At 36.2% G+C, this 27710-nt stretch overlaps 2 protein-coding genes across 2 annotated transcripts; both read left to right on the plus strand.

Annotated features, from left to right (window-relative positions):
• Window positions 1-93: 93 nt before the first annotated feature.
• LOC114524148 (NADH-ubiquinone oxidoreductase 75 kDa subunit, mitochondrial-like) lies at window positions 94-12659 on the plus strand. The gene is made up of 24 exons (XM_028545278.1): window positions 94-176; window positions 284-395; window positions 954-1045; window positions 1513-1620; window positions 2137-2213; window positions 2450-2531; window positions 2938-3002; window positions 3733-3810; window positions 3915-4033; window positions 5214-5280; window positions 5460-5559; window positions 5832-5866; window positions 6580-6840; window positions 7526-7577; window positions 7713-7789; window positions 8370-8436; window positions 8541-8603; window positions 9544-9705; window positions 10005-10094; window positions 11123-11180; window positions 11389-11500; window positions 11807-11870; window positions 11981-12115; window positions 12292-12659. The coding sequence occupies exons 2-24, from the start codon at window positions 317-319 to the stop codon at window positions 12421-12423; spliced, it is 2175 nt and encodes a 724-aa protein (XP_028401079.1). The 5' UTR covers window positions 94-176; window positions 284-316; the 3' UTR covers window positions 12424-12659.
• A 3631-nt stretch (window positions 12660-16290) lies between these two features.
• On the plus strand, window positions 16291-23835 carry LOC114524181 (potassium/sodium hyperpolarization-activated cyclic nucleotide-gated channel 2-like). Its single transcript, XM_028545309.1, has 6 exons — window positions 16291-16926; window positions 17270-17419; window positions 18149-18367; window positions 19028-19174; window positions 19478-19721; window positions 23609-23835. Exons 1-6 carry the CDS (start codon window positions 16291-16293, stop codon window positions 23833-23835), a joined length of 1623 nt encoding a protein of 540 aa, XP_028401110.1.
• The last annotated feature ends 3875 nt before the right edge of the window (window positions 23836-27710 follow it).

The raw sequence follows: 27710 nt of genomic DNA on the forward strand, positions 1-27710 counted from the left end.
GAAACATTTAAAAAGTACAAAGTATTGCACCAAGGTCATTGAAGCACCGATGTAAATTATGATCGTAGCATCTTCGTCAACCGGTCGTAAGTACTCGTAACGGACACGACTTCGTACGAGGAAGAACGAATAGCTAGACTAGAGTGGCAAAGGTTGTGATCCATCATCCATAGTTTGTAAGTAAAATTTATCAGTATTTCTCTTTCCTTTCATCCTTTTTCATATTTTATTATGGAAAAGTTACTGTTTTTAAATTTATGTGCTTTTTTATGCTGTTTTACAGCTGCGAATATTGGATCTTTGCTCGTGGTAAACAATGTGGCGTTCTGCTTTGTGTGTCAGATCATGGCCAGCACTGACCAATTCTGCTAGATGTCTGCCCAAAATAACGACAGGTAAGCCGAACAGGAACTATGACCATATCCAAAGGTCCTTTTTGCTTTTTTACTTAGTTTGTCGTGCTCTTGATGTTTTATTTTCGTGTAGAGGTCGTTACGAATGCAGTGAAATATGAACGAATTTGATTCATAGCATGCACTCATAGGGTCTAATTATTGCTCAGACTTTTCATCTGTTTTGCCAGTAGGATACGCATTAAACTTATACACCAAATTATGTTATTACCAACAGGTAGATTTGTGATTTGTTTTGGTCACTTGAGTGGTGCATTTGTAATCAACAGTATTGTTAGTTTGTTACTAACCAGTCAGACTGGAAGTGTGCAAATTATGCATCTGAGATTTCAGAATGTTTTTAAAATAGTAAAATCATAAAAATCATATATACAGCATTTCATCAAGTGGGTTTTAGTTGCTATAATTAATCAGGCTAATTATTAATAGTTAGTAAAGAGGAATCTTCATTCAAATTGTAGTAAAACCAAAACATTTTAAACCATCAAATAAAAACTTTTACATCAACTGTAATGGAGCTTCATTTGATTTATTATCTAGTGAAACAATACTGTGAAGCAGCGCCAGAAAAGATTGAAGTTTTTGTGGATGATCAGAAGGTGTTGGTGGATCCTGGTACTACTATACTTCAGGTAGGTTGCATTGGGCATAAATGGTAGGGTAGCTTCAACTTGGGCTTACTTTGACTTTGGTTGATAACTCTAGTTTGCTTGATAATAATATAAGTTTATTTACATAGTATAAATATATATTTTGGTTGATTGGTTCGTAATAAGTATATTTATATTTAACTTAATCACCAGCATTTAACTTAATAGTCTCCTATGCTTTTACAAATTAGTGAAGGTTTGCAATGGTATGATACTAATTATATGTAATGGTAATGATGATTTATAATACTTGACTTCATACTATATGTTCTGTCCTTTTTCTAATGATAACTAGGCATTAAATAGATAAATCCTCCCATTTTTTCATTGCAGATTACATTGTGTTTCACTAATGTACAATTCTGGTTTCAAAATTTTTATGCCCGCTGTACTGTACACTGTGTGTATACTTGCTAAATAGCAGTATTTCTTGTAATTTGTTCTTGTAGGCATGTGCAATGGTGGGAGCACAAATTCCAAGATACTGCTACCATGACCGTTTGTCTGTTGCTGGGAACTGTCGGATGTGTTTAGTGGAGGTTGAGAAATCTCCAAAGGTGTGTAATAATGCATGGATTCTTTTGGATATCACTTCTCATTTATTAAGTTGCTTGGGGGCTTTATTAAAGCTTTATGCTTACTACCTGGCCGTCATGAACATTCACTATTTTCACTATATAATACAATACAATGTTTGTTATGTATATTTTTAATGATACAGTACAAATTATTCCAAAGAGAAATATATATTCATTCATGAAAACGTATCAGTGTGAATGATACAGTGTGTATTAAAATTTAGGGGGGAAAAACAATTAAAATGTTTTGAATGATGTTTTGCATGGAAAGCCAAATTTGTCAAGATGTATTGGAAAAAATAGTGATTTCAGGATATACAACCTTCACTATTTTGGCAGTCAAAAATGAGTAAACTAAATATTTGGAGTCTCCTGGGTCTGGGAGTTTGTCCCGTCTTGGAACATGCATAATCAAGACGTTTTACATCTTATGGAAAATTTTTTTTGTAATTTAGTAACCATTTACATTAACTATGAAACTGGTTAATTTTTCAGCCAGTTGCTGCTTGTGCGATGCCGGTAATGAAAGGCTCGAGGATTAAAACCAACTCAGAGATGACAAGAAAAGCCAGGTACTCTTGTTGGTGTAAAAATGTTCTTGAAATAGCTTGAAATTAGAAAAGTTGGATTTGCTGTTATTGATACCTAAAACATCTGCGAAACATTTAACTGACGTGAACTGATGTATAAAAGCAAAAGAGAAAATAATTTGCGGGAATGTTTGTTGGCGTCAAGCGAGATGGATAATGGACTATTTTATTACACTGGTTTATTATCACTATATTTTCTTATTCTATTCACATTTCAGGGAAGGTGTTATGGAGTTTCTGCTTGTGAACCACCCTCTTGATTGCCCTATCTGCGATCAAGGAGGAGAATGCGACCTGCAGGTACATTCAGTTCACGGTTATGATATGTATTCTTAGCAACAGCTATATAAGAATAGCCAGGCACAAGGACAGCCATTACAATAGAGATAATTTCATTTTTTTTACACGGCTATTGCATGGAATATCACAGGATCTACGAAATATCTGTCATGACAAGTCAGATGTGTGCACTGTGCACAATGACTGCTTGATGCTTTTCATTTGGTGATGTTTGTTATTACATACAGTATAGTGTATGTTTTTCGATGGACGCAGTTCATGTGCAGTAGTTAGTATACGTACTGTATCATTTCGGTCGGTCATTTTCAAAGTCATTGTATGCGTGTTAAATTCGCCAATACTTATTGTTATTATTAGGTACCGTGGAAACTACAAAATCCTTATTACAGTGCATTATCCCTTATAGGATCAGTCCATGGCATTTGGAAATGATAGGAGTCGTTTCGTGGACAATGATTTCTCTGGGAAAAGGTACAGTACCACACAATGTAACAAAGGCCACGCCATTGCTGTAACTAACAGGGGCTACGAAACGTGAGTAAATTAACTTCGTATGCATGAATACTAGGAATGTGCTACATACATCTACAATTTCACTTCAGCCGGGGAAAATTTATTTGAGTTACTTTGAAGCTGTGTCCTTCCTACGTTGTGTGTGATAATATGAGGATGATTGTCGAAGTTCTGTTTCTTATCTAACCAACTTTGCCCCAAATGTGGTAAAAGGGTAACAAATACTAAAATAGACATAAAAATGTCCCTACGTTTACCTAAGACCTTCGTGAGTATTATATCATTCTAACTTTTCTTACGAAATTCCGAGATCGAAATCTATCATAGGCCGTTTGTTATACCACATGCATTTGATGTGTTATAGAGTACGTCTATTTTTAGAGCCCCGTATTTTAAGTCCATCTTAGTTAAATTCAGATGTATCAAGAATTGTGAAGAATATTTCCTTCCTAAAAATTATATTAAAGCTTCTCCATGCTTCGTCCGAAAGGCCTTCGTCTTTAGCTAGCTACCTTTAACGTATTTGCCCAAGACAGTGGCCAATCGTAGACCAATAGCCAGTAGTCTGTGTTTGAAAGTTTTGGTGACTTTCGAAACTTTCTTTTTGAATGAAATATCTTTCAAATATGCCATTTAAGAAATGTACATTCTTTTTTACTTTTTTTAATTTCTTTTTTTCATCACTCAGAGCTGTTGAGGACAAAAACATCGGACCTCTTGTTAAAACAATCATGACAAGATGTATCCATTGTACAAGATGTATCAGGTAGAGGATACTTTTTTTCTACGAAATGTTTTTTATGGCTTTGTCATCAGTCAAAATCTTTTGCGGTGGTAGCCATTGTATCCATACACTACGTCATTAAATAGATTTGCAAGCGAGGTCGCTGGTGTGGACGAATTAGGTACGACAGGACGTGGTGGTGATATGCAAGTCGGAACCTACATTGAAAAGATGTTCAAGTCTGAGATGTCTGGAAATGTGATAGGTAGCTATACTGTATTGATCTATATTTCTTTAGGCGAAAAATCTCATCAGAAAGGGGCCTTTATGGCAATGTACCAAGACCTTTTTCTTTTATTTCAATATGAAAATGATATATTTTAAAACTGCGAAAAATGGTGATTGCGTATTTTCAGGAATTTTCAGTGGCCATATTTTTTAATTCTTCCTAAAATGAAACAAAGTTCTATCATCAGCCAGCACACGAAACCTGAATTTATTGATTACTTAACATGCAAGTTAAGTTGAAATCGAAAATTCGTCGTCGGCACACTAAAGGCTGTCGTCGTAATTCGTTGTCTCGTTGTTATGCAAAATCAAACATATGAAAATCGAGATCGTAACTTTCACAACAATTATGATCGTCTTACAACCAGAATTGCAAAAAAGAGTTCAACCTTCATCCGGGTAGGATTTCAAGTTACGAAAACCTTCCCCAAAATAAGTCATGTCACTGAGTTAAATGTTTTTTTTGTGCATGAGTGTGTTTAAATAGAATGTTCAACCTTCCTCACCAACCTCATTCAAAGTCAAGGTTGCTTACGAGTGGTACCCGTGTACCCGCAGCTTTTTTGCGACTCCGCTTACAAGAATAATATTTTATGAAAACAGGAATAACGACAATTATTACTCTGACAGCACTCTAGCCTCCAGTCCCTATTACTAATTCACGATACATTAAGGTGTTCAGGCGATACTATATTAATTTTAGTTTTACCGCAAAATTTTCAATTAAATAAGATGGAATGCGCTAGGTACGAATTGTACGATTTCTGTATTCATGTGTGATTTCACATAAGAACGAATTACGTCATATGAATTACGACGAGATATGTCATATGAAAACTAGCCTTAAACTCTTAATAATACTTAGACAGTTGAAAGAGAAAAGTGATGTTTGGTAGTATTTGATATGGACTTTCATGCATGATAAAATGATTGGTTTCTTGACTTTCTTACATCTACCATGCCCAAAAGTCTGCATACTATAAAGTGTACCACAATGTTTGTATTGCCCTGAAAGTAAGTGAAACTTGTATGGTTTCGCCAACAACAACCTTCGTTAATTATTAACCAGTTGATATTTTAGGAAAGTGTATAATGTGAATACTCCTTACTACAATTATTGGTGAAAAATGAAATTTGGACATTTTCTCTCTATTTAGATCTTTGCCCTGTTGGTGCTTTAACCTCCAAGCCATACGCGTTCACTGCTAGGCCATGGGAAACAAGGTACAGTACTTCTCAGAATGTTATAGAAATACGATACATTCCGTTCTTACTTTTGTAGAAATTAATTGCGTCTATGCGGCCTCTTAATTTTGAGAGTCGGGATAAACACTGTCACATTGTTGACAATTGTGTGCCGGTTAGTCTTTGCCCATATTATAATGCGAAGTCATATTTTGTAGAAAAACCGAGTCGATTGACGTTCTTGATGCAGTTGGAAGCAACATCGTCGTAAGCACACGATCAGGTGAAGTCATGAGAATTCTGCCCAGAATGAACGAGGTACAGTCACGTTGATATCGGAATTAGTGAATAGTGTAATGGCAATAGTTGGAATTCATTCTCCTTTGTCTACACCCTTGACACGCATGGTTTCTAAATCAAAAAATGAAAAATTGTCGCTATTTTCAATAAGTGCATGCGCCGAAGGGTGCGCGGTGAATGAACGAGTTACACTGTGCGTAGAAATTCTTACGTTTTGAAGAAATTCTGATGATGATGGAATTTTAGAGGTTGTCAACCGGGCCTTAAAGGTGTCTATTTTCTTTATTTAGGATATTAATGAGGAATGGATCTCTGATAAGACCAGGTATAAAAACGCACAATTTGATCGGTCATGTCTTGCATTTCCTGTTACTCGAAAGGCCAGAAGCAATTTTATTGCTCATGTTTTATATTTCCGCGACGTCACGGAATGAAACATGCGCTAGAGTCCTAGCACAAAATGTTTTCTAATGTTAACAGCCCATTTCATAATGTTGGGAACTTTTATGTTATTACAAAGTAAATATTTGCAATTTGCTACAACAACCGTTATAAAAGCAACAAGAATAACTTAAATTGGCGGATTGAAGCTTATTATAATCATAAATATGTACATATACGGACTCGAGTTACTTGAATCAGCGAATGTCATTACAACGTTTGTATGAATATTTCAAGGTCCTGTTAGCATAATTAATTTCCCGTAGCTTATTTCAAGAAAAATATTTGACTAGTGACGTCGAAAAAGGTCAGCTAACCGCGTCGTAGGTAAACTCCTTATTATTCGCTCATTGGGAAGTTTCCGCCATTTTTTGCGCCTAATGGGCCACTGGTCCAAAATAAAACACTTTGTTTTAGGCCTCTCAGGAGTTTGCCTGTATATTAATGAGATCGCGTGTGCTAAGGAATGTATAAGAGGCCAAGGGACTAGGCTAAAAAGTACTGGCGTTGCACCACCCTATATATAAGCGCCCTGGCTGGCTTCAATCGTATTAGGGCAGTGATAAAACTATGGTGAACACTATTTGTTTTTTTCAGGTTTGCGTATGATGGTTTAAAACGCCAACGTTTGACAACGCCAATGGTGAAAGATGATAGTGGAAATTTAACATCGTGTACTTGGGAGGATGCGCTATTGGCTGTCGCCCAGAAACTTCAGGTTGTGCAAGGTGACGAGATGGGAGCAGTCGTTGGTGGCCTCGCTGATGCAGAATCTTTGGTCGCTTTAAAAGATTTGTTCAATCGATATGACAGTGAAGCGTTATTTACGGAGGAGTATTTTCCTATGGATGGCGCCGGGTAAGTTTATTTCTCGATGCCGTGCGAGTGAAATTAGGGATGTTCGATGTGACCCGTAATACCGCAGAATACCATCTATCTTTCTTTCGCAGAATCTTTTTTTCAAACAGAATCTTTAATATTACTCTCCTTGCGACTTTCGTGATATATAATCAAGAGCGAGTATAATGTATTTGATTTAGTAATGACATACTGTATGAGAAAACAGTATCGTTTCGTATATATTAGCTCACTGCAGCATTTGGTAAGTTTTTATAAACAAGTTTTGTACTCTTTGCTTGAATACGGTATCAAAACTTGACACATGCATTAAAATATAATTATTAATAATGATAATCTTATACTTTATTATATGGCAAGCGTTTGTTTTGATAAATTCTGCAATTTGATTGTCTGCTTACTGGTCCGAATTTTTGTGAAAAAAGTAATAACTTTAATTGTTTCTTATTGTTAACGTTTATTGTTAACTCTAATACACCAAGACCCCAGTTTGATATTTAGCCGTACAGACCTCACACTCAGTAAGTAGTTACTGTAATACGTAATGAAAAGTTCATAATGTTGACAGAATTACGTATGCCAACCTGTATCCGCGTATCCAGCGTCCGCCGTACCATGGTATAAACTTTTTTATAAATTGGCCATCATATGTGCTCTCGATTATGTTCTGTATTGTGTATTCTAGAACTGATTTCCGTTCAAGTTACATCATGAATACTACGATCAGCGGCATTGAAGTAAGTAGCTACGTAGCTATGTATATATATGCTCTTTCGAGATCATCAGATGTAACAGGACATAATTCAACAGAAGAATAGAATGCGATCCTGCGGTCTGTTTAGAAAATTAGCAACCGCCGATTTTTTTTCCAGGAGGCTGATGCTGTTGTTGTAATTGGTTCTAATCCAAGATACGAAGCGCCTCTTATCAACAGTCGAATACGTAAAGCGTATGTACTCTCTTGTTCAATTTATTTTATTATATTCGCATGTCGAAAACGAACCACGCTTCGATCTCCTTTCGTTTACTGATGTGTTTCGAAACCAGGGCCGTATAGCTAGAAGCTTAATTGGGGGGGGGGGTGTGTGCATATTCATATATTCGTCATATGCCCGAATAATTTCTTTTGTGTGCTATTGCTCCTATGGTATATAAACATGAATATATGAATATACACCCCCCCAATTAAGCGGTCTAGCAACGGCCCTGTTCATAACTGATGTGTTTCAACTTCGCATCAATACCGAAAAACACTATATTTTCATATGGAACAAAATGGCTGTGAATGGATGACTGAAAAGAAGGGCTTGTCCAAGATGACGGTTAATATTAGGGTATACATATAGTTTGTATCGGAAACGGGGGTCTCCAAGAGGAATGCTCACTATATAGAGTTAGGGATTATTACAGAGGAGAGTCATCAGTGAAGGAGGGCGTAATGTAAGGGCGAGTTAATAGAGAGGTACCGGGTATATGGGAGAAGGGGTTATTAGAGGCGAGGTCTTTTATTACGTTATGTCTTTCTCTAGATGGTTGCATAATGATCTACAAGTGGCCGTAGTTGGACCTCAACTAGATCTAACATATACATACGAGGTAAAAATACATATAGTGTTTGCTTTTGAAATCCAGTCGCTTTCTTAGGGATACAATGTCTTAAGGTATATGTTCATATTCAATTCCATTTCTTTATGTATTAGCATTTAGGTGAATCGCCAAGATCACTTGAGGATATTATAAACGGAAAACATCCATTTTCAAAAGTACAGTACACTTATTCATTTCATAATGTTAGATTTGAGATAACTATTTCTTCAAATTCATGCATTGATTTGTTGAATATATTGTACGTAAAAGGGTGGTTGTGATTACTTGGCAGTGCTTCTTTTCTGCATCCCACAAAAACACAAACATTGTCAACGAATTTTGTCACTTGCCGAGCTTAACTATTCAAACGCTCCTTAACAAAAACAATACCCAAATCTCGTATATGTCGTGGTATAACATGCATAACGATGTAAGTTATCAGCAAAGTAAATCGTATTTTTGTGTCATAAACGTAAAACAAAAAAATGTTGTTGATACACCATGTAATTAAGCCCCGTTTACACTACACTCAATTTATTGGCACGGCACGGCTAAAATGGGTACCCGTGCCCATTTCATCCGTGCCCGGCCTTGTGTTGGTAGCCTGAACACTAATAAATTTGGGCACGGGTACCAATTTTAGCCGTGCCGTGCCGATAAATTGAGTGTAGTGTAAACGGGGCTTTAGTTTAATTCTAATCTTTCGGCCCTTGAGCCCGGGCCATCATCAGAGAAATTTAATTACAAACAAACTAAATTAAATATCTCTCATGATGGCCCAGGCTCTTGGCCCGAATGTTCAGAATTAACTAATTACACGGTGTGTATCACAAACATTATTGACTATTTAACAACACCATGCAAAACTTTAAAAGTATAACGTAGTTACATGTACATGACCACCTCTTTTTGTACACTTTCGTGTTTAAACTTTCGTCTGTTGGGTGTCTAGGCTTAATTTAGTAAAGGCGGTTGAAGTCAGTATTGTACTTGGAAAATCCTACTGTTTATAAATAATTATTATACATCGGTGTATATACGTTGAATATATTATCACACGATTTCCTCCTGTTTTAACTCATGGTGGCAGATCTGTATTACATACGTACATTTCAGGTGTTATCTAATGCGAAAAGACCCATGGTAATTGTCGGTAGTTCTATACTACAGCGACAGGATGGTGCCAGTATTTACGACCTGGTCTTCTCGTTGGCCAATAAATTAAAAGCTTCGCAGCATGTTTCGTCTGACTGGAGGACACTAAATATAATGCATAGAGTAGGTTGAATGCATGTATTCTAATTGTGCTTGCCAGAGGTCTTGACGCCATTAGTTACATGATTTTTGCTGTTTAAGGCTCATAGAGACGCATGCGTCATGATTCAGAATATGGCATCGGTATTTGTGAATAAGTAAATTTTGCCATTTAGGCAACAGTAGTTTGCTTGATTTTGGGTGAGAAAATATTTCCAACGATCCACTGAATATGCTGAACCTGCTTTCTATAAACGACGCCAGGACATGTTATTTTTTTGCATGATGGTATAATGTTTTACTGATTGTATGTATTTTTTCAGATGGCAAGTCAGGTAGCAGCTTTAGATGTTGGATATAAACCTCAACTGGATCTGTCAAGCTCACTCAAGTTCTTATATCTTCTTGGAGCTGTATGTATAATTTCATCTGAACCTATTATCTCATTTAGTTTATCGTCATATCATCGTTATAACCTAATCTTTGGCATTAATCTGGTGCAATAGCTGTTGGTCGTCGCATAATAACAACACTAACAATACTATAATGTTAGACACCAATGTTAAGCCGTGTTTACACGAAGGGGCTTACATTTACCTGACATTTACCCGTACCTGAGAAGTACCTAACCAAGTTTTACAGGGTATGTTTACACCAGTTACCTAACGGGACTTATATACATACACGCAACATAAAGTACTTTGAGAAGAGTATTAAAATAAGCTTGCAGTTCTTTGTTTGTTTATTTCGTACAAACTACAAAGCCTCGTAAAAGAATACGACGTAGTGATTATTGGGATTACTAGGAAACAACGATTTCATGCAAAATTAAAAAATATATGATATAACTTATCGGCAAGTTCCGAAATTCGCCATGTAGCTAATTATCAACTCTGAATTTCCCCCCATTTTTCCAAGACCGCTAAATGCTGACATCAAAGACTCGAATTTACGTTTGTTGTCATGGAAATTAGCTTCGGTCAATGAAAATGTGAAAACACGTCCGCCAGACTGACCTGAGACTTACCTAGGACTTACCTAATACCATGTTTTCAAGCCACCTCTAATGCTTGGCCTGAAATCATGGTCTTAGGTCGGTCCTATGTCGGTCTTAGGTCAGTCCTAGTGCGTTTACACTACAGGACTAACTGCTTAAGTTGGGTCTTAGGTCAGGTATAGGTCTCTAGTGTAAACACTGCTTTAGACAGACCACAACAACCCCCCACACACTCGACCCGGTCGCTACCTCTTACAGCAATTCACACTGTTGTTACCTCTTACAACAGTCCACAATTCTTAGCAACTGTGAAAAATATACTCATGTACAGCATGCTGTCTTATAAACTTTTGCCCATCGTATGTAATATGCAATATGAGTGTAGTGAAACATTATTATTAACCTTCGCACCAATTTTAGGATATTGTTTTTATTAATATATAGGATATCGGTACAGTAAATACAGATAGGTTACCTAAAGATTGTTTCGTCGTGTATCAAGGTAAATCTCGGTATATTGTACTTTACCAAACTTTCTTAAAAACCATCCCACATGCTGACTACATGTTTGAAATTCGCTTATATACTCTTTATATAATCCCATCATTTATGCCATACAATTTGTAAGGTGTGGTTGTATGGCACTATATTAAACTGAAAACCAAAATTAATGATATTTTGTTCTTTTAATTTATATCAAACTTTAACAGGTCATCATGGTGATCACGGTGCGCATATGGCTGACGTTATATTACCGGCTGCCGCCTACACTGAAAAGGTGGCAACATATGTGAATACTGAAGGAAGGGCGCAGCAAACAAGGTAATAAATGGCATTCCCTTGTGGTATTTCTCTCACCAATAATATCCCAGTACAGACTATAATTTGTAAACAATATCTTGCGCTAAGGTATCTTTAAAAACACTTTTAACTCTGCATGGCCGCTTGTTAGTGCTAACCCTGTCATGGGGTAAGCCAGTTTCGGCCCCCAATTAAATCCGCCAAAATTGGTTTAGGTCAGAGCATGCACGGCTGAGTGTTTTATACAACCCGGACCTTGGAAGTATCGCGGGACGCGATACTCTAGTTAGTACGATCCCATTTATCTGTTTCTCTATTACATTTAAGGCGTGCTGTATCTCCTCCTGGTCTTGCCAGAGATGACTGGAAGATAATAAGAGCACTTTCAGAGGTGAGGTACACATTTTATTCTGCCCAATTTTAAGATGTGTTTTATTTTCAAGCTTTGACTTGAAAAACTTTACTCTAGGAAGTGGGTAACCTTAGAAATTCTTTTGCCAGATATGTGGAGATCCATTACCGTATGACACACTAAATGATATGCGAAGTCGAATGACCGAAGTTGCTCCGAACCTCACCCGATATGGCGATGTGGAAGAGGCAAACTATTTTTCACTCACTAAAGAACTACTAAAGGTACATTTTGATCTTTAATCAATAGACCCTGTGAAGCCAAACGGAATTTCGGTCATTTGCGGAGCGGATCGGACCCCTGCAATAGGGTCCGAGGTTGCATTTTTCGGAACTCCTGCCGTGCAAAATACAGTTCAGAAACGTTGCTTTGGACCTGATCGCTTTGTGCTTGTTCCTAGGGTAATAAACCATCAGATAAAGCTCTTATTCCTCCTATCCTAAATTTGGAAGATTTCTACATGACCGACCCCATCAGTCGTGCCTCTCAGACGATGGCAAAATGTTCAAAAGCAGTGAAAACAATGGCTTAATTACGGCGAAATACAATATCCTTAATTGCCTCCAAGTTTGCCCAAATGATCAACGCCGGCGAACGAGTTGAACAATAGAAGGTTCGCCATTCATGCTGTTACCGGTGGTTAAAGTTTGCGAACATTTTCTCTGTTTGTATATTTCTATTTAATATGTTCAGACTCACGACAATTTTATACCTAAAAATTAATGATGTATCTATGAATGTGTTAAAATAAAGTTTAAATTCTATATACATTTATGTGAGTATGTGTGAAATAAGACAAATTATAGGGAGGAATTACGTATTAGACTGTGTAACATACAATCTGTCGCTCTATATTTTCCATATCCTCTTTCTTACTGCCATTACTGGTAATTCGGAGTTTTGTTTGACATGCAAAAACCCAGGCCACCTTCTGGCTTGATTGTGAATATTTAGTAATCTAGTATCAAGGTAAACAAGGTATCGTTTTATTGAGATTGTTCTCAAACTTGCTTTAAACTTGATTTTATCGGTTCGGCATGGGAGTGAATTGAACTGTGGGGCAGGAGAAAATAAAAGCAGCCAAGCAAACCATAGGCCTGTTTTTTGTGTATTGTGCGTCGTTCAGCATTACGATCGAGCCATACCAACAATGTCAATGCATGGTGTCATCAGAATTTTCATCCCTGATTCAGGTTTTGGTACACAGTTTACCGTAAAACATATTGAGTAAATGACTGGGAGCACGTGCTGGAAGCTATGGCAAGACCCACGCGTATGAAGAACGCACTTGTTTGAATTACATCATCAATGGTAAAAAAATTGAATAATTGTGACGTCACGCGACCTTTGACGAAAAACAGCTTCGCACGCTCACTTGGCGTTCTCACATTGAGGTGGAATAACAGTGCCCCTCAATTTACAGAATTAATATTATGGAAAGATAAGTAATAAAAAAATACTAAAAAAATACTAACAATGAATGGAAAAGTGGCTCCTGTGTCTGTCCCAGTAAAAGTTCTTCCTGACCAACGTGTACATGTCGATGGTAATCTTCGTTGCACGAAATGTCAACTGATTATGCCATGCAGCTGCTCTAGCGCCGCCATCAGGCTTTCTGAGGTGCAGTTATTGAACTACGAGTTGTCTGAAAAACAGGAACTTGCGGCCGAAACGGTTCGCAGCATGGAAACACGAAAAAGGAAATCAGTCTCGGCAGGTTTGAATGATTCTTTATTACTTACTTCTAAAGGCCTGGTGCTCTTCAAAGACACAGACCTTCGTTTAGCTAATTTTAAACCAAATCAGGAACATGGGTTCGTGGCAGATTGGAAAGAAGAAGAAAATGTTATCTTTGTTATGCAAATTCTCTTTTTCGTGCAAATTTGTGGAACTATTTTTTGGCTAATTTACATCGTATTTAAATCGGTCGATGGCTTTTTTTACATACGATTCAGTTTTATCATTATAACTATATTTGCAATTTCATTTGTTCCTATCTTAAAAGAGCGGCTTTAAAGTCAAGCTGGACCGTGTATCGTTATACAGGGTGAATAAAAAAAACTGACACCTTTGAAATTCAAATTAGCCGCGAACTTATGGCTGGAATTTGACAATTCCCATTGTGTACAATCAACAAGACGTGGTTAATTAATGCGAAAGTGTTTAAACCAATTGAACTAATTCAACGCTCTTTTTAACGGAAGAGCTTAGAATGCATTTTAACTCCCAAAGGGAAAAACTTTATGCTCTACTTAGTTAATGGGTTCACTTACTTGATATGCTTCGTATATTTTAGGCAACTTCTGTCTCATTACAGCCTATTACAGAAACATTGCAGCTAATTTGAATTTCAAAGGTGTCAGGTTTTTTTACTCACCCTGTACAGGGTGTCCCAAAAAAAACGAAAACTATTGAAATCACACATAACAATGCAATTGTTAGAGTTTGAATGCCTAAGCACTCTGTTGGGACCCACAGGTGTATAAATGTTTACCATACTCATTTTTACGCAAGCATATATGATGCAGTAAAATTTGCTTGTTCGCAAAAATGATATTTATTAACAATATTTACAATTTACAAATATGGATAACATTATTTAAATGTGCATCTCAAGGACCATGACCTTCGACATGTCCCCTTTCTCTAGCAACACAAAGCATTTAGCATTTTATAAGTTGCATTAAATCCCCACGGGCTGAAATTCGTTAACACGGCATTCAAATTTTAACAATGAGTGATTTCAATAGTTTTCGGGTTTTTTTGGGACACCTGTACTGTATACAGGGTGTATCAAAAAAAAGGAGACCTTTAGAAATCAAGCTATTGTTAAAATTTGAATGCCTTTTCAATTGCATTTGCACAAATGCTGAACCGTAGTGCGCTAAATATTGATGGCATGCATGCATACATTAGAAAATGAATTGACACAAGATTGTCTGCTCCTGGGAATTTGAAAATAACTTTAATAGCATAAGGAAAAATAACGACCCAAAAATATTCAAATGACTAAGCACACTACCAGAACAAAAATGGTTCAACTGACTTCGGAGCAAAGAGTTTTTGTAGTCTTAACTTATACCCAGCCTGCCGTCATCAGAAAAGCAGTTCGCGATATGCACAAGCGTACGGTAGTTTGTGTTGAGAGAAATGGAGGCCACGTTGGAGGTCATGGTCCATGACATTCAGTTTTTTTGATGTTCAATTTATCAGTAATTTTCAATCCGGATCGAAATGTCAAGTGAATCTGTGTTCCTTATGCTATTAAAGTTATTTTCAAATTCCCAGGAGCAGAAGACAATCTTGTGTACAAACGTCAATTCATTTTCTAAAGGTCTCCTTTTTCTAATGTATGCATGCATGCCATCAATATTTCACGCACTACGGTTTAGCATATGTGCAAAAGCAATTGAAAAAGCATTCAAATTTTAACAATAGCTTGATTTCTAAAGGTCTCCTTTTTTTTGATACACCCTGTAGTTAAGGCCACAGTTCTTATATATATATGATTAATATATATGATTAATATATATATATATATATATATATATATATATATATATATATATATATATATATATATATATATATACAGTCGTTATCAAAAAGGTTGTCATATGGAAATATATATAAATACGTAAATATCGGTCACGTGATTTTACTACATACGTTAATTTTATGAGAAATTGTTGGAAATCTGTCGTAAAAATTTCGGAAATGTCATAGTAAGGTGAACAATATTGTAATAATAAAGAAACAAGTGATAAGTGTCAAAATAAGCCATGTTTAATGGTCACGTGATTGATATTTATATATTTCTATATGTATTGATCGGGACATCCTTTTGATAACGACTGTATATATATATATATATATATATAAATAATATATATATATATAATTATATAATATAATATATATATATACACCCGTTTGCAAAAACGTTGGCCGCAAATAGATATATAGATAGATACCCGAAATCTAATTAGAATTGCATATGTTGTGTAATATGATTGAAATCCCATGCAAATGTATTCATATACAATTCTAATTAGACTTCGAGTATCTATCTATCTATCTATTTGCGGCCAACGTTTTTGCAAATAGGTGTATATATATATATATATATATATATATATATATATATATATATATATATATATATATATATATATATATATATATATATAAATTATTAATAATCATGCAGTAATTATAGATGTACACTCGCCTCAATTTTCGGTTCATAAAACTGTCACGTACATGTAAATACCAAATTATACCATAATGTTTATACTGTTGTATTGCAGACGAAAACAATATTTCCAAGGAGAAACCAAGCAACAGAGCCACGGAAAAACGCCAGACATTGGAAGATTTCGTGGTGAAGACGGAAAAAATGATGGACGTAGGCTTGAGTGAAACTGGGACGAACTGGTTTTCTAGCAGCAGCGCCCGGGCCAAGAACATGTTTAAAGTGAGCACCGATAATAAGCTCGCCTTAAAACTCTACGGCAACAAAGCCGCCGTGGTTATGGAGCAGAGGCGCCAAGCACAGAAGGGCGACGGTGTTATTCACCCGTTCAGCACATTCCGCTGGTATTGGGATATAATTATGGTAATATTAATTACAACCCATGTGCTTCTTTTGCCTGTCAGCATTGCCTTCGTCGACCAAGACTTATCGCCAGGATGGCTTGCACTCAACTGCGTGTCTGATGCAGTGTTCATACTTGATATCCTCCTGAACTTCAAAACGGGCGTCATTGATTTCGATCGACAGGAAGAGGTTATTCTGGATAAGAAGGTTATTCGTCAACGATATCTCCGCGGCTGGTTTGTTATAGATTGTCTGTCCTCCCTTCCTTTTGATTATGTTTATATCATTGCCTCGTCGAGTTCGGCCGGGAGTGCAGATAGCGGGATACTTCAAGCATCCAGAATCCTGCGCATCCTAAAGCTGACCAAGTTGCTTAGCCTTTTAAAACTCCTCAGGGTATCTCGTATTGTGAGGTATATAAAAGAACTCGAGGAGGTATGGTTTGTTTTGTTGGCTATATTGGTTTTGAAAAAATGATATAAAGTGAACAATAAAATAATGGCATTCGCATATTATTCCCTTTTACAATACTCCGACAACCATGCACAAAATGGCTTTTTAAAATGCACAAAATAGATTTTAAAACGATAAATATATCCACTGACAGAAAATGATAAAAGTCCTATATTCAGCAAAAATCGCAAGCGAGCCAATGTCTAAAATATTTAATGGTTTCTTGGAGGGGCTCACCATGCATATACAGTATAGTGCGGTCTTACACACACGCGAAGACAATCTGTCTTCCTATAGCCTTAACAAATTTCATTCTCAAATCTAGTTGCTAAACATTCAAAGCGGCCAAATGCGGATCATTAAATTGATTGGTTGTATGTTGCTGTTGTCCCATTGGAATGGTTGTGTTCAGTTCCTAATTCCGCGGCTCATGGGTTTTCCTGATAATAGCTGGGTAGTTATTAATGGATTAAAGGTAATTAATCACTATACAGGGTGAGTAAAAAAAAACTGACACCTTTGAAATTCAAATTAGCCGCGAACTTATGGCTGGAATTTGACAATTCCTATTGACAGTATTGTGTACAATCAACAAGACGTGGTTAATTAATGCGAAAGTGTTTAAACCAATTGAACTAATTCCACGTTCTTTTTTATTACATAGCTTAGAATGCATTTTAACTCGCAAAGGGAACAAACTTTATGTTCTGTTCACTTATTTGATATGGTTCGTATACCCATAAGATATTTTAGGCAACTTCTGTCTCATTACAGCCTATTACAGACACATTGCAGCTAATTTGAATTTCAAAGGTGTCAGGTTTTTTTGACTCACCCTGTACAGGGTGTATATAAAAAAGGAGACCTTTAGAAATCAAACTATTGTTAAAATTTAAATGCCTTTTCAATTGCATTTGCACATACGTATACTGAATGAAATATTGATGGCGTGCATGCATACATTAGAAGAAGGAGACATTCTCTGAAACACGTGTTTCTCCTTCAGCCCTTCAGCGCTTTTCATTGAATAACAGGACCGATCATGCATGCATGCAATGATTCATGTGGGACCGACTTTCAGACTTCTCTTTACTTCTCTCCGCCAACTTATTTTAGTTCTTTTCTAAGAGAACTGTACTGTAGTATATCAACAAAGTTATCTCGCCAATCAATCTCGCTAATTAATCACTATCTATAATTTCAGTATAAGCCAAAATTCGATCAGTACAGTTGGTCTCTCTTCAATGCCATGTCACACATGCTTTGCATTGGTTATGGTCGTTTTCCACCGAACAATATCACTGAACTGTGGGTAACACTGTGTAGTATGACCATTGGCGCAACATTCTACGCTGTATTTATTGGCATCATGTCTACACTAATTATGTCAATAGATTCTTCAGGGAGATTGTATAAGGAAAAGGTAATGTAAGACATACGTTTTTTTAATCCGTTTTCATGCACATTTGTCAGTGTTAACACACATTGGCAAAAAGCAAAATTAAAAAACATACACAAGTTATGATGCATATATAATTATACAAAGGGTCGCCAGACCGATGCGAGGGAAAAGAGGGGCATATTTTGGTGGAAGGGCACTCCAGACCTGTAGCGGTGCATAATAAAGGATGTTTGCAAAAAATCGTCAGTTGATATTTTTAAATTTTATCACCGAACACAATTTTATTGCATTTTTTGCAAAACATATCAAACAAATGAAACCGCAAACGAAAACTATGTAATATACTCGAATAATTCAAATGAATAAAGATGTTACCAAGCCGCTTGCGGAGAAATATTTGCATTTTTTTGTTGAAGTTACGGTTGCTCTCAATTATATAAAAAACATGAAAAATAGTTCTCACGCTTTGTAGCGGGGAAAAAAGTTACCTGTATGTGCGCCCATTTACACGCAAAGTGAATAAAGACGTAATGACATAACTATCATGGCGAGGATTGTCCAGTTCCAGGCGATATAGTACAAAGTGGGCATAACTTCAGTTAACATTGTAAAATTAGTTTATTATTAAAACATTATATTATTATAGTTCATCAATAAAATCATAATAAATTGTCATTATAGTTAAACCAAGTTGGGGAATACATGCGTTATCGTAAGCTGCCATTACAAATCAGACGTCGTGTTCAGGATTTTTACGAACATCGATATCATCATAAACTGTTTGACGAAGACGCCATTTTGAGGGAACTATCGTATCCATTGCGAGAGGTATGGGCACCAAAATTTCATACTTGGCGATCATGATCACTACTTAACAAATTAGATAGAAAATTTCGATTATTTCTTTGAATGGCTTAAGTCAAAGTCAAAGTCAAAATACTTTATTTACCGAGGGTAAAAACACCATTATTGGTAAACCAGTAGTTTTCATGATGGTCCTCAACGGTTTGACTCCGTTTGAACGTCTTTTCAGTGTCGGACGCATCTTCTGCAATTAAAGCTCTTATGTATGGTTCGTCTCATATTCGCGGTAAATATACTAGTCTTGAAAATTACTTTTTCTTTCGAAAGGAAATTCAACTACACAACGCTCGATCTTTGCTCACCTCAGTACCGTTCTTTGACGACGCTAATGAAGAATTTGTTACACTCTGTGTGACGTTACTAAAATTTGAAGTTTTCCTTCCTGGTGATTTCATATTCAAAAGAGGAAGTAAAGGAGATAGAATGTATTTCATCGTGCGAGGCATTGTTGATATTTTAACGACAGATGGGTTTGTTGCGACTAGCCTTACGGATGGCTCACATTTTGGAGGTATTTATGGTGGCCAGTGAACTGCAATAAAACCCTGAACCTATAGTTCAACGCTATATTTGGTTGAAGCCAAAAATTGAAGCAGAAAAAGATGAGTTTTCGACTCCGTTTCTCGTTCAATTTTTTTAAACGTTTGAATGCTTGTATTTTACATAGTTCTAGACACTCTTAGATAATTACACACTCTCTACGTTTGTCTCAAAAGTTCATAGACTGCTTTCAAATTTTGCTTCGAAGATGGCGGCCAAATTAGCGTTCCAGGTTTTATTACAGTCCACTGATGGTGGCCTGTGCGAGACATACAGTCAACAATAAGTCATACATTAAAAATAAACATTGGCTTGAATCAAATATTCATTTTTGTCTCATAAAATATTACATTTCGCGTACATTTGCGTTGCTGTGAGCAAAATGCGTTGCCTGCCTCGTACCCAGGCGCTTTAGTAGAAAAACATAACGTTGCATTCAGCTGTTATATAGAGGTCAGCTTAAAAACGTGAGCGCGCATTGGTGCTTGGGAGTGTTTTTGACAAAGGAAGCTTCCCCGCTAAACAAAGCTCCCCAAACACCCCCGCGCGCACGTTTTTTCTCAGCTGACCTCTATATAATAATCGTTATATGTTTTTCTACTAAAGCGCCTGGGTACGAGGCAGGCAACAAAATATTAATATTTCATATAGCTTAGCATGTAATCTGGTCTATATTTGCTCGTATATATTGTTAGAGGGACAGTTACGTTCATTTGAGAGCATTTTAACTTGTTTTGAGCAGTTCTTTTTGACCGTCAGTGTATATGGAAAGGATGGCAACTCTTCTTGGGTAATAGATATGTATGACAACTTTGAAGAATTTTCAAGTCAGAAAACCACACAAAAACGTTCACGAATAAGAGGGGGGGGGATTAAGAATTAAAATTGAGATTAACAAAAAGACGCGTGAAAATACAAAAATACGTGAAACGACTTTAAAAATTATGAATAATAAATACATTTTAAAAATGTATTGCTACAATGGAAGTAGAGGATGAAGGACTACTGGATTTCCACGTAGCGATGTTATTAATACATTATAATTTTAATAGTCGGCTGTTCTTTCCCACAGCTGCAGCAAAACTTTGCCAATTCGGGATTTTTTTTCCCAGCAGTATAACAATACATCCTCACAACTCTGCCTAAACTATTCGGAAATAATAAATGTTTTGTTTTCTTTAGCTTTCCTGTATTCTTTACCTGCATTTCATAAAGTACTGATACAGATAAACATCAGACATCAGTAAACTATATGTTTCGTAAACTTATCTGTACTTCATGTAAACATTTAGCGTTCTTTATTTGCAGCAACGCTTTTATTAACTTCCAGCGTTGTATGTAACGCATATTTAATTATGTTTGCTGCATGCATAATTGCAAAATATTTAAATTGCAGATGATTTAGTTTTGCAGCAGCATATTGCAGCTCTTTTTATTCACAGCTGCGTTATTTTGCAATGGGTATTTGATCATGATTCAAGGAAATGTTTATTTTTTACGTATGACTGTAGTTGACTGTATGTCCTGAACGGGCTACCGTACGTATTCAAAGATGTATAGCTATATTTTTTACGGTAGGCTACAATGTATGTCACGGGTGACATGGTTTGGGTCAATAGCAATCAGGCCTTTGTAAAATTTGATTTTCCGACTTCGATTCCTTTCCGACTTCTTTGCAACTAATTTATATTGGGAAAATGAAATATATTGTTATTATTATCAATTATATTAGGGTCAAGTACACATATTTTTTCAAAAGGAAAAAAAACACACACAAAAAAAATTCAATTAAACTGTGAACGAAGTAAACCCAAAATACATGGGCAAGGTATAAACGGAACTCGAAGAACCATGCAAAATACCTTCCTAGACTTTACGAAAACTATTTTAAATAACGTTACACACATGCAAAACTGTGCAATCTAGTACACTACAGTTTTTACGTCCTATGACACGAACAATCTCTAAACAAGAACAGAATCAACAATAGTGAGCTTAAGCATGTGACGTTTTTGACAACACAAACGGCATGAGTAACGTGAAAAGACTGGGTCAAGGATTGTGATTGGTGAAAAACAGAAACTTTACTTCCGGTTAACGTACGTGTTGTCAAAAACGTCACTTGCTTAAGCTCACTAATATCTAGAGTATATACGTTTAACTAAACATTTAAAAGAACTAGGACTAGAGACATGCAGTGTCCAAACAAACATCTTTACATAAAATGTTCCACACTTTGACGACACGATTGTAGTATATATAGGAAGATTAAAAAGTGCTTCTTCTACAAATTTGAGTGTTACTAAGCCAAGTTCGACCGTGACTAACAAACGAAACATAGTTACTGACATCGACGTTGACATAACCAAACAAAGCCTTGTTCAAAAACACCAAACTTTAATCTCCCTATGGAAGGTTAGTGGTAGAAGTCCCAAGGCTGACAGACGTTCTTTGTAACTCAACTCTTCTCTTTTGCTCATCATTATCCATCTCGTTGCCCAACGTTGGACTCTTTCAAGCTGCTTTGAGAGTTGGATGTTATTTCCTTGCGTAGCAATAAACCTCCGTTGCGGAGCATAATTGCGATTTCACGTGAGCCTAATATAGAGTTCGCCTGACTTTCATATCTGTAAGTTGAGTCCATGTTCGATACAGTACACCTAACGTTTTGTTGGTCTTGGAGATGACAGAGTTGATGTGAAAATCCCATGAATGCCTGGAAGAAGTGATGATACCAAGATCCTTTTCACAGTTAGGCCTTACCTCGAGTCTGACTTTCTGTTCCCAGTTTGTAATCATAAGTTGCAGGAGTTTCTTTGCGTGTAATGGTGAGTACCTTGCACTTGGAAGCATTGCAACGGATTTTGTTTTGTATACTCCAGCAATTCAAATTGGTCAAGGACTGTTGTAAAGATTTGCAGTCATCGGCAGAGGTAATTGATTTGTGCAACTTAGCATCGTCAGCATATGCAGGGCTGTTTAAGTGCCATTTTGCACAACATCGGGAAGATCATTAATGAAGATGAGAAATAATAACGGACCGAGAATACTTCCTTGAGGTACTCCAGAAGTGACTGCATGGTGACCATGTCGAAGCTACACTATCTACAATGACTCTCTGAGTCCCACCATCTTTGAACAAACCTAAAACTGACCCCGATACACCGTAACAACGTAGTTTGTCGAGAACGATTGCATGATCCACTGAGTCGAAAGCCTTGGCAAAATCGAGATACAAGACGTCGGTTTAAGTATTCTTATCTAGATGATGTCCAATTGTGTGGAATACTGATAGTATTTGAGTCACACACGAGCGTTTTCGAAGAAAACCATGTTGAGCTTGGCAAATGTGATGCAGAATGTGATCGCGAAGTCTAAAGTACACACAAGTGACACTACGTTCCAAGATTTTAATGACGATTGACAAAAATGATATGGGCCGATGGTTTTCCGATGGCTCCTTCGAATCTTTCGTATGGATCGAAGCGACATTTGCTCAGGGAGGCTTGATTGGGTCTTGTAGGTTGAAACACAGAGGAGAAATAAGAGTTGAAAAGTTCAGCTTTATCTGAAGGCGTTTTTGCCAACTTGTCCTTGTAGGGGATTACTGGAGTTTGAGTTGATCGATAATGGAAGACTGCCTTATGATAACTCTAGAATAGCCTCGGGTTTTCGTGAAAAGAGTTCCTAATTTTGAGTAGATATATAGTCACGATGTTTGATGGTCTGACTAATTTCGCGTAGCTTTCGTATATATATCTATATAGCTATATCAATCTAAGCTCATTGCATTCAGAATATGCTTATATAGGAGAGGTTATGAATGATCGAGACTAATATTTTCAAATCAACATATAGAAATATCGTTACTTCGAGAAGATGGTCGTCGAACCGCAACATGCCGGGCAGCGACGATGTTAGATCTTTATTCATTAACCTCCTCTGACTTCAAAGCTGTTCTGGACGAATTTCCGGCTATGGAAACCTTACTTTCAGACGTTGCTGTTGAAAGATTACAACGGCTTGATAAATATACAGACGAAGCAAGACAAAATCAAGTGAAAAGGTACGAGTATATGTTGTAATTTTTTTAAAAAGCACTTTAACAGGCATATATCTTCTGTAATCAACGGCAAACACTGCAATTTCCGGCTATAGGAGGAGTTTTGATTGCATTCTTTGGCTCTCAAGGTTGAAAATATCACCACCTTCAAAAGAATTGCCGAATAGTTTTTACCAAAGCAAACTCTCTTTAGAATTTGGTAAAAAAATTTTTCAGTTTTTAGAAACTAAAAAATTTGAATTTACTAAATTGATGTTTTCAGTAGTGAGACATGTATCTCACAACATCTCCCTGTAAGACACTCATACAAAGTAAGTTAAACGGGCTCAGCCAGCAGAAACATGATAAATTAATGAATTAATGATTGAGAAAAACAGAAATGATTAGTTTGTCATTGTGGCATTTCATACCATCCTGCGAGAACTTGTTTTAAAAACCAATTAATAAAAACAGCATGCGCATAAAAATGATTTGACAGTACATGCCTAAAATGCACGAAGTTTATACCTATTAACACTATATATAGTGTAGTTAGCCTGACGATTTGTCCCACTATGCTAATATTTTGACTGTGAAAGCAATACATTTCTAAAGGCATTATTACTTTTATAACTCGAGATCCACATAGCCTATGCCTACTGCCTATTTTTAAATCTGATTCTCATGGTGACATTACTTATTATTTCCTGTTGTGATGAATAAATGAAACATCATTCAAAGACAAACAATTACTTTGTCTGCGAGTTGACGTCTTAAAATAGCAAACCGTTTTTTGAATGAACCACTAAAAAGTTTTTATCTCAAAAATATTTTTTCTACGAAGTTTTTGTGCAGGCTGTGTCTGAAGAATTCAAACTATACAAGCCAAAATTGAAATAAATATTCCCGAATTTTTCAGAGATTACAAGACTGAAAAAATCAGCTCAAACGAACTGGAAAACACTGAAATACACAAGAAACGTTTAGGCGCTATGAAGATCCCTACTTTAAGCAAAGGATTTTTACGCTCAATGGCACCAACGCTCGGAGTAGCAGCACTAAAAGAATCAGAGACTACAAAAAATGGCCATTCCAGTATCGAGGAAGGAGAGGTTGGGCCCGAGTGCTCTCATTGGCAGACAAAAGATTCCGAAGGGAAAAATGAGACTATACATCTGATTGCCAAGAGGGAAAAATTAGGGTAAAATATAGAAAATAGCGCATTCGCTCTGCATTGTGTTTCTCAGTTTGTGTAGTAGCGTTTTGTGATTTTATTCCTCTGAATTTTTGAAATTGAAACGAAATTCGTACTGTGTGTTGTCTAAAAATTCTCAGCGCGTTGCGCTGTGGGTTACACCAAAGCAATTTGGCAATTTCTTTAATCTATATGCATCACACGAGAGTTTTAGAAGCACAGGGCCGTAGCTATGGAAGCTTAATTGGGGGCTGTGGTATATTCATATATTATTCTTGTTATGCGCGACTGATTTCATTTGTACGCTATTGTTACTATGACCCTACTGCCGCCGCCGCCGTGAAACTTTCACCAAATTCCACTGAACATTCGCTCTGACTAGCATCCAGTTCCTTCACGCAAAATATATAGCGCGTCATTTCAGTAAATATAGCGAACACGAACAGACTAAACTTTTTCTTGAACGCATCAAGAATCCGATGTAGCTATTAATACCTGTGAAGTTTTTTTTATAAATGCATATGTTTATTTAATAGTTTGTAGCATCACAGCCTATGAAAAATACCTGTACTTCGCAATTTCTTAGTTCTTATTGTTGTTATACCGGTATGCCCAGAATGGATATAACCAAAGGGTGGATATTCTACTATTTGACGATAAAGTATTGGAATTTCGAAGAGTGAACCCTCTTTATATATCTACTCTTCGTATGAAATCGTAGAGCCGACGATGGATATAACGACCATTTATTAAAGGATTTGACTGATATGTTTAGCTCCTTATTCGAAAGTCCCGAGTAGAGAGTTTTAATATTAATTGATGTTAGAAGAGTTGCTCAACGTTAACATAAGAATAATCATTATACGGATTGACGGCAAAATAACCAAAATAAAGTATTTGTTTTGTGTACAATGGTACAAAAACATAAAATATTTAATGCCTATATAATAGTGTTTTGATACTCTTTAGTGTTTACCTATTCATTACCTATGGTTTACATATTCATTTCCGGAACCGTGTTTCAAGTCCTTCCGGTTAGAGTCCACCTTTTACTAACAAGTCCAGTCCACCTTTTACCAATGAGTCCAGTCCAAGTCCACCTTTTACTAATCGGGGCTTTATCGGTCCAGTCCACCTTTTACTAATTAGTCCAGTCCACCTTTACTAGTCGAGTCCAGTCCAGTCCATGTTTACCATATGCCAACTCAATGAGGAGAAAATGACTTCGTGATTTTCCGTAATTTCAACATCCAATCTGAAATTTGCCTATGATTTTTTCGATGAAGACGTTTGTCCAGTAAATTGCATCCTGACTCTGTTTAACAAAATTTCGATAGAAATACAGTTTCTATTTGCAAAATGTAAGCATTTTTAAGTTGTTTTCAAGTCTAAAAACGACAGATAAATTTAGTGAAGATATCCAAGGTGTTTTGTATGTAATTTTTTTCAAGAAACTAGGGTAATTTTTGAGTTTCAAGCGTTGGTATCAATGTATACATGCATTTTTTTTTTTGCGAGAGAGTTACCAGCCTTAGGTTTAATTATATACATAAAGTAGTATACGGTGCGCGCATTGACCGGGCTGCCTATGCTACTGGCAAAGGAGATGTACATAAAACATCTATTTTTTCCGAGCTTCACGCTTATAATATTGCATCAGAGTTTTTTTACATCAATTAATTAATTTTTAATACGTAATTTATAAATGCAGTTGTTTTGCAATCTTTTTCATTTTTGTGTGCCAAAATTTATATATTTCAACATCTAGTTATAAGATCCTTGCACTAGGCATTTGTACCATTTTATTGAACCCTGTATCCTTCAGTATGTATGTGTATCAAGCTGAAATTTTTAGCTGAGCTTTAATAATTTTGGCAAAGGCCATAACAAAGTGATATGAACTAGTATTCTACATATACAATTGTTTTTGAATTTGTCAATAGCTCTTTTTTGGCTAAGATCAGGCATTTTATTTTCACTCTTCAATGAAAGAATGACTGCATGATTTATGTAATGTTAATTGTGGGAAAATAGTATTGATAAATAATCTAAATCTGAAAATGCTAAATAGATTAATAGAAGCAAATTCTAGACCATAATTATACAAAGCCATATTAAATACATCCAGGTCTGCCATACTTTAAAAGCGGGTCGAAGCACTTAGTCCCAAGAATCCTCCACAACCAAACAATTTAATAGAACAGAAACAATTTTTCCACGTGCGACCTCATAGACCTCTTGACTGTCGTGGAGAGAACACCTCTCTCACTAAAAATATCGAAGTATTAGAAGTGGCAAACTTTTTAATTTCATAGAAAGTGCTGCTAATGTAACTTTTAATATAATCTATTTGAGCAAAAGAATTGTGATAAGAGTTTCCATATTAAACGAGGCTCCTTTATTTCATTCGGGTGACGGATATCAAAACTTGGTATATGATTTAAAATGCATTACTATACTTATTATTTGGTAAAATTTCTGCTTTGTTGTTTTCAGAATGGTACTTTCATACTGAATACGTACATTGTATATATTTAATTCAGCCGTATCAGGCTGTTTGTACCCTTGAATGTGCAAGCTGTAGTTAGATATATATTTTTTCAATTTTACATAACTAGAGAGAACAAATGATGTATCAAATTAGGAGTGACTTTTCTGAAAAATATTTGTTACATAAATAAAAGCCATGTTCAGCAAGTTTTTAGGCCATTTTATAAACAAAA

Source organism: Dendronephthya gigantea, unplaced genomic scaffold, assembly GCF_004324835.1.
Source record: "Dendronephthya gigantea isolate DGI-Jeju-01 unplaced genomic scaffold, DenGig_1.0 000030F, whole genome shotgun sequence".
Taxonomy (NCBI): Eukaryota; Metazoa; Cnidaria; class Anthozoa; order Malacalcyonacea; family Nephtheidae; genus Dendronephthya; species Dendronephthya gigantea.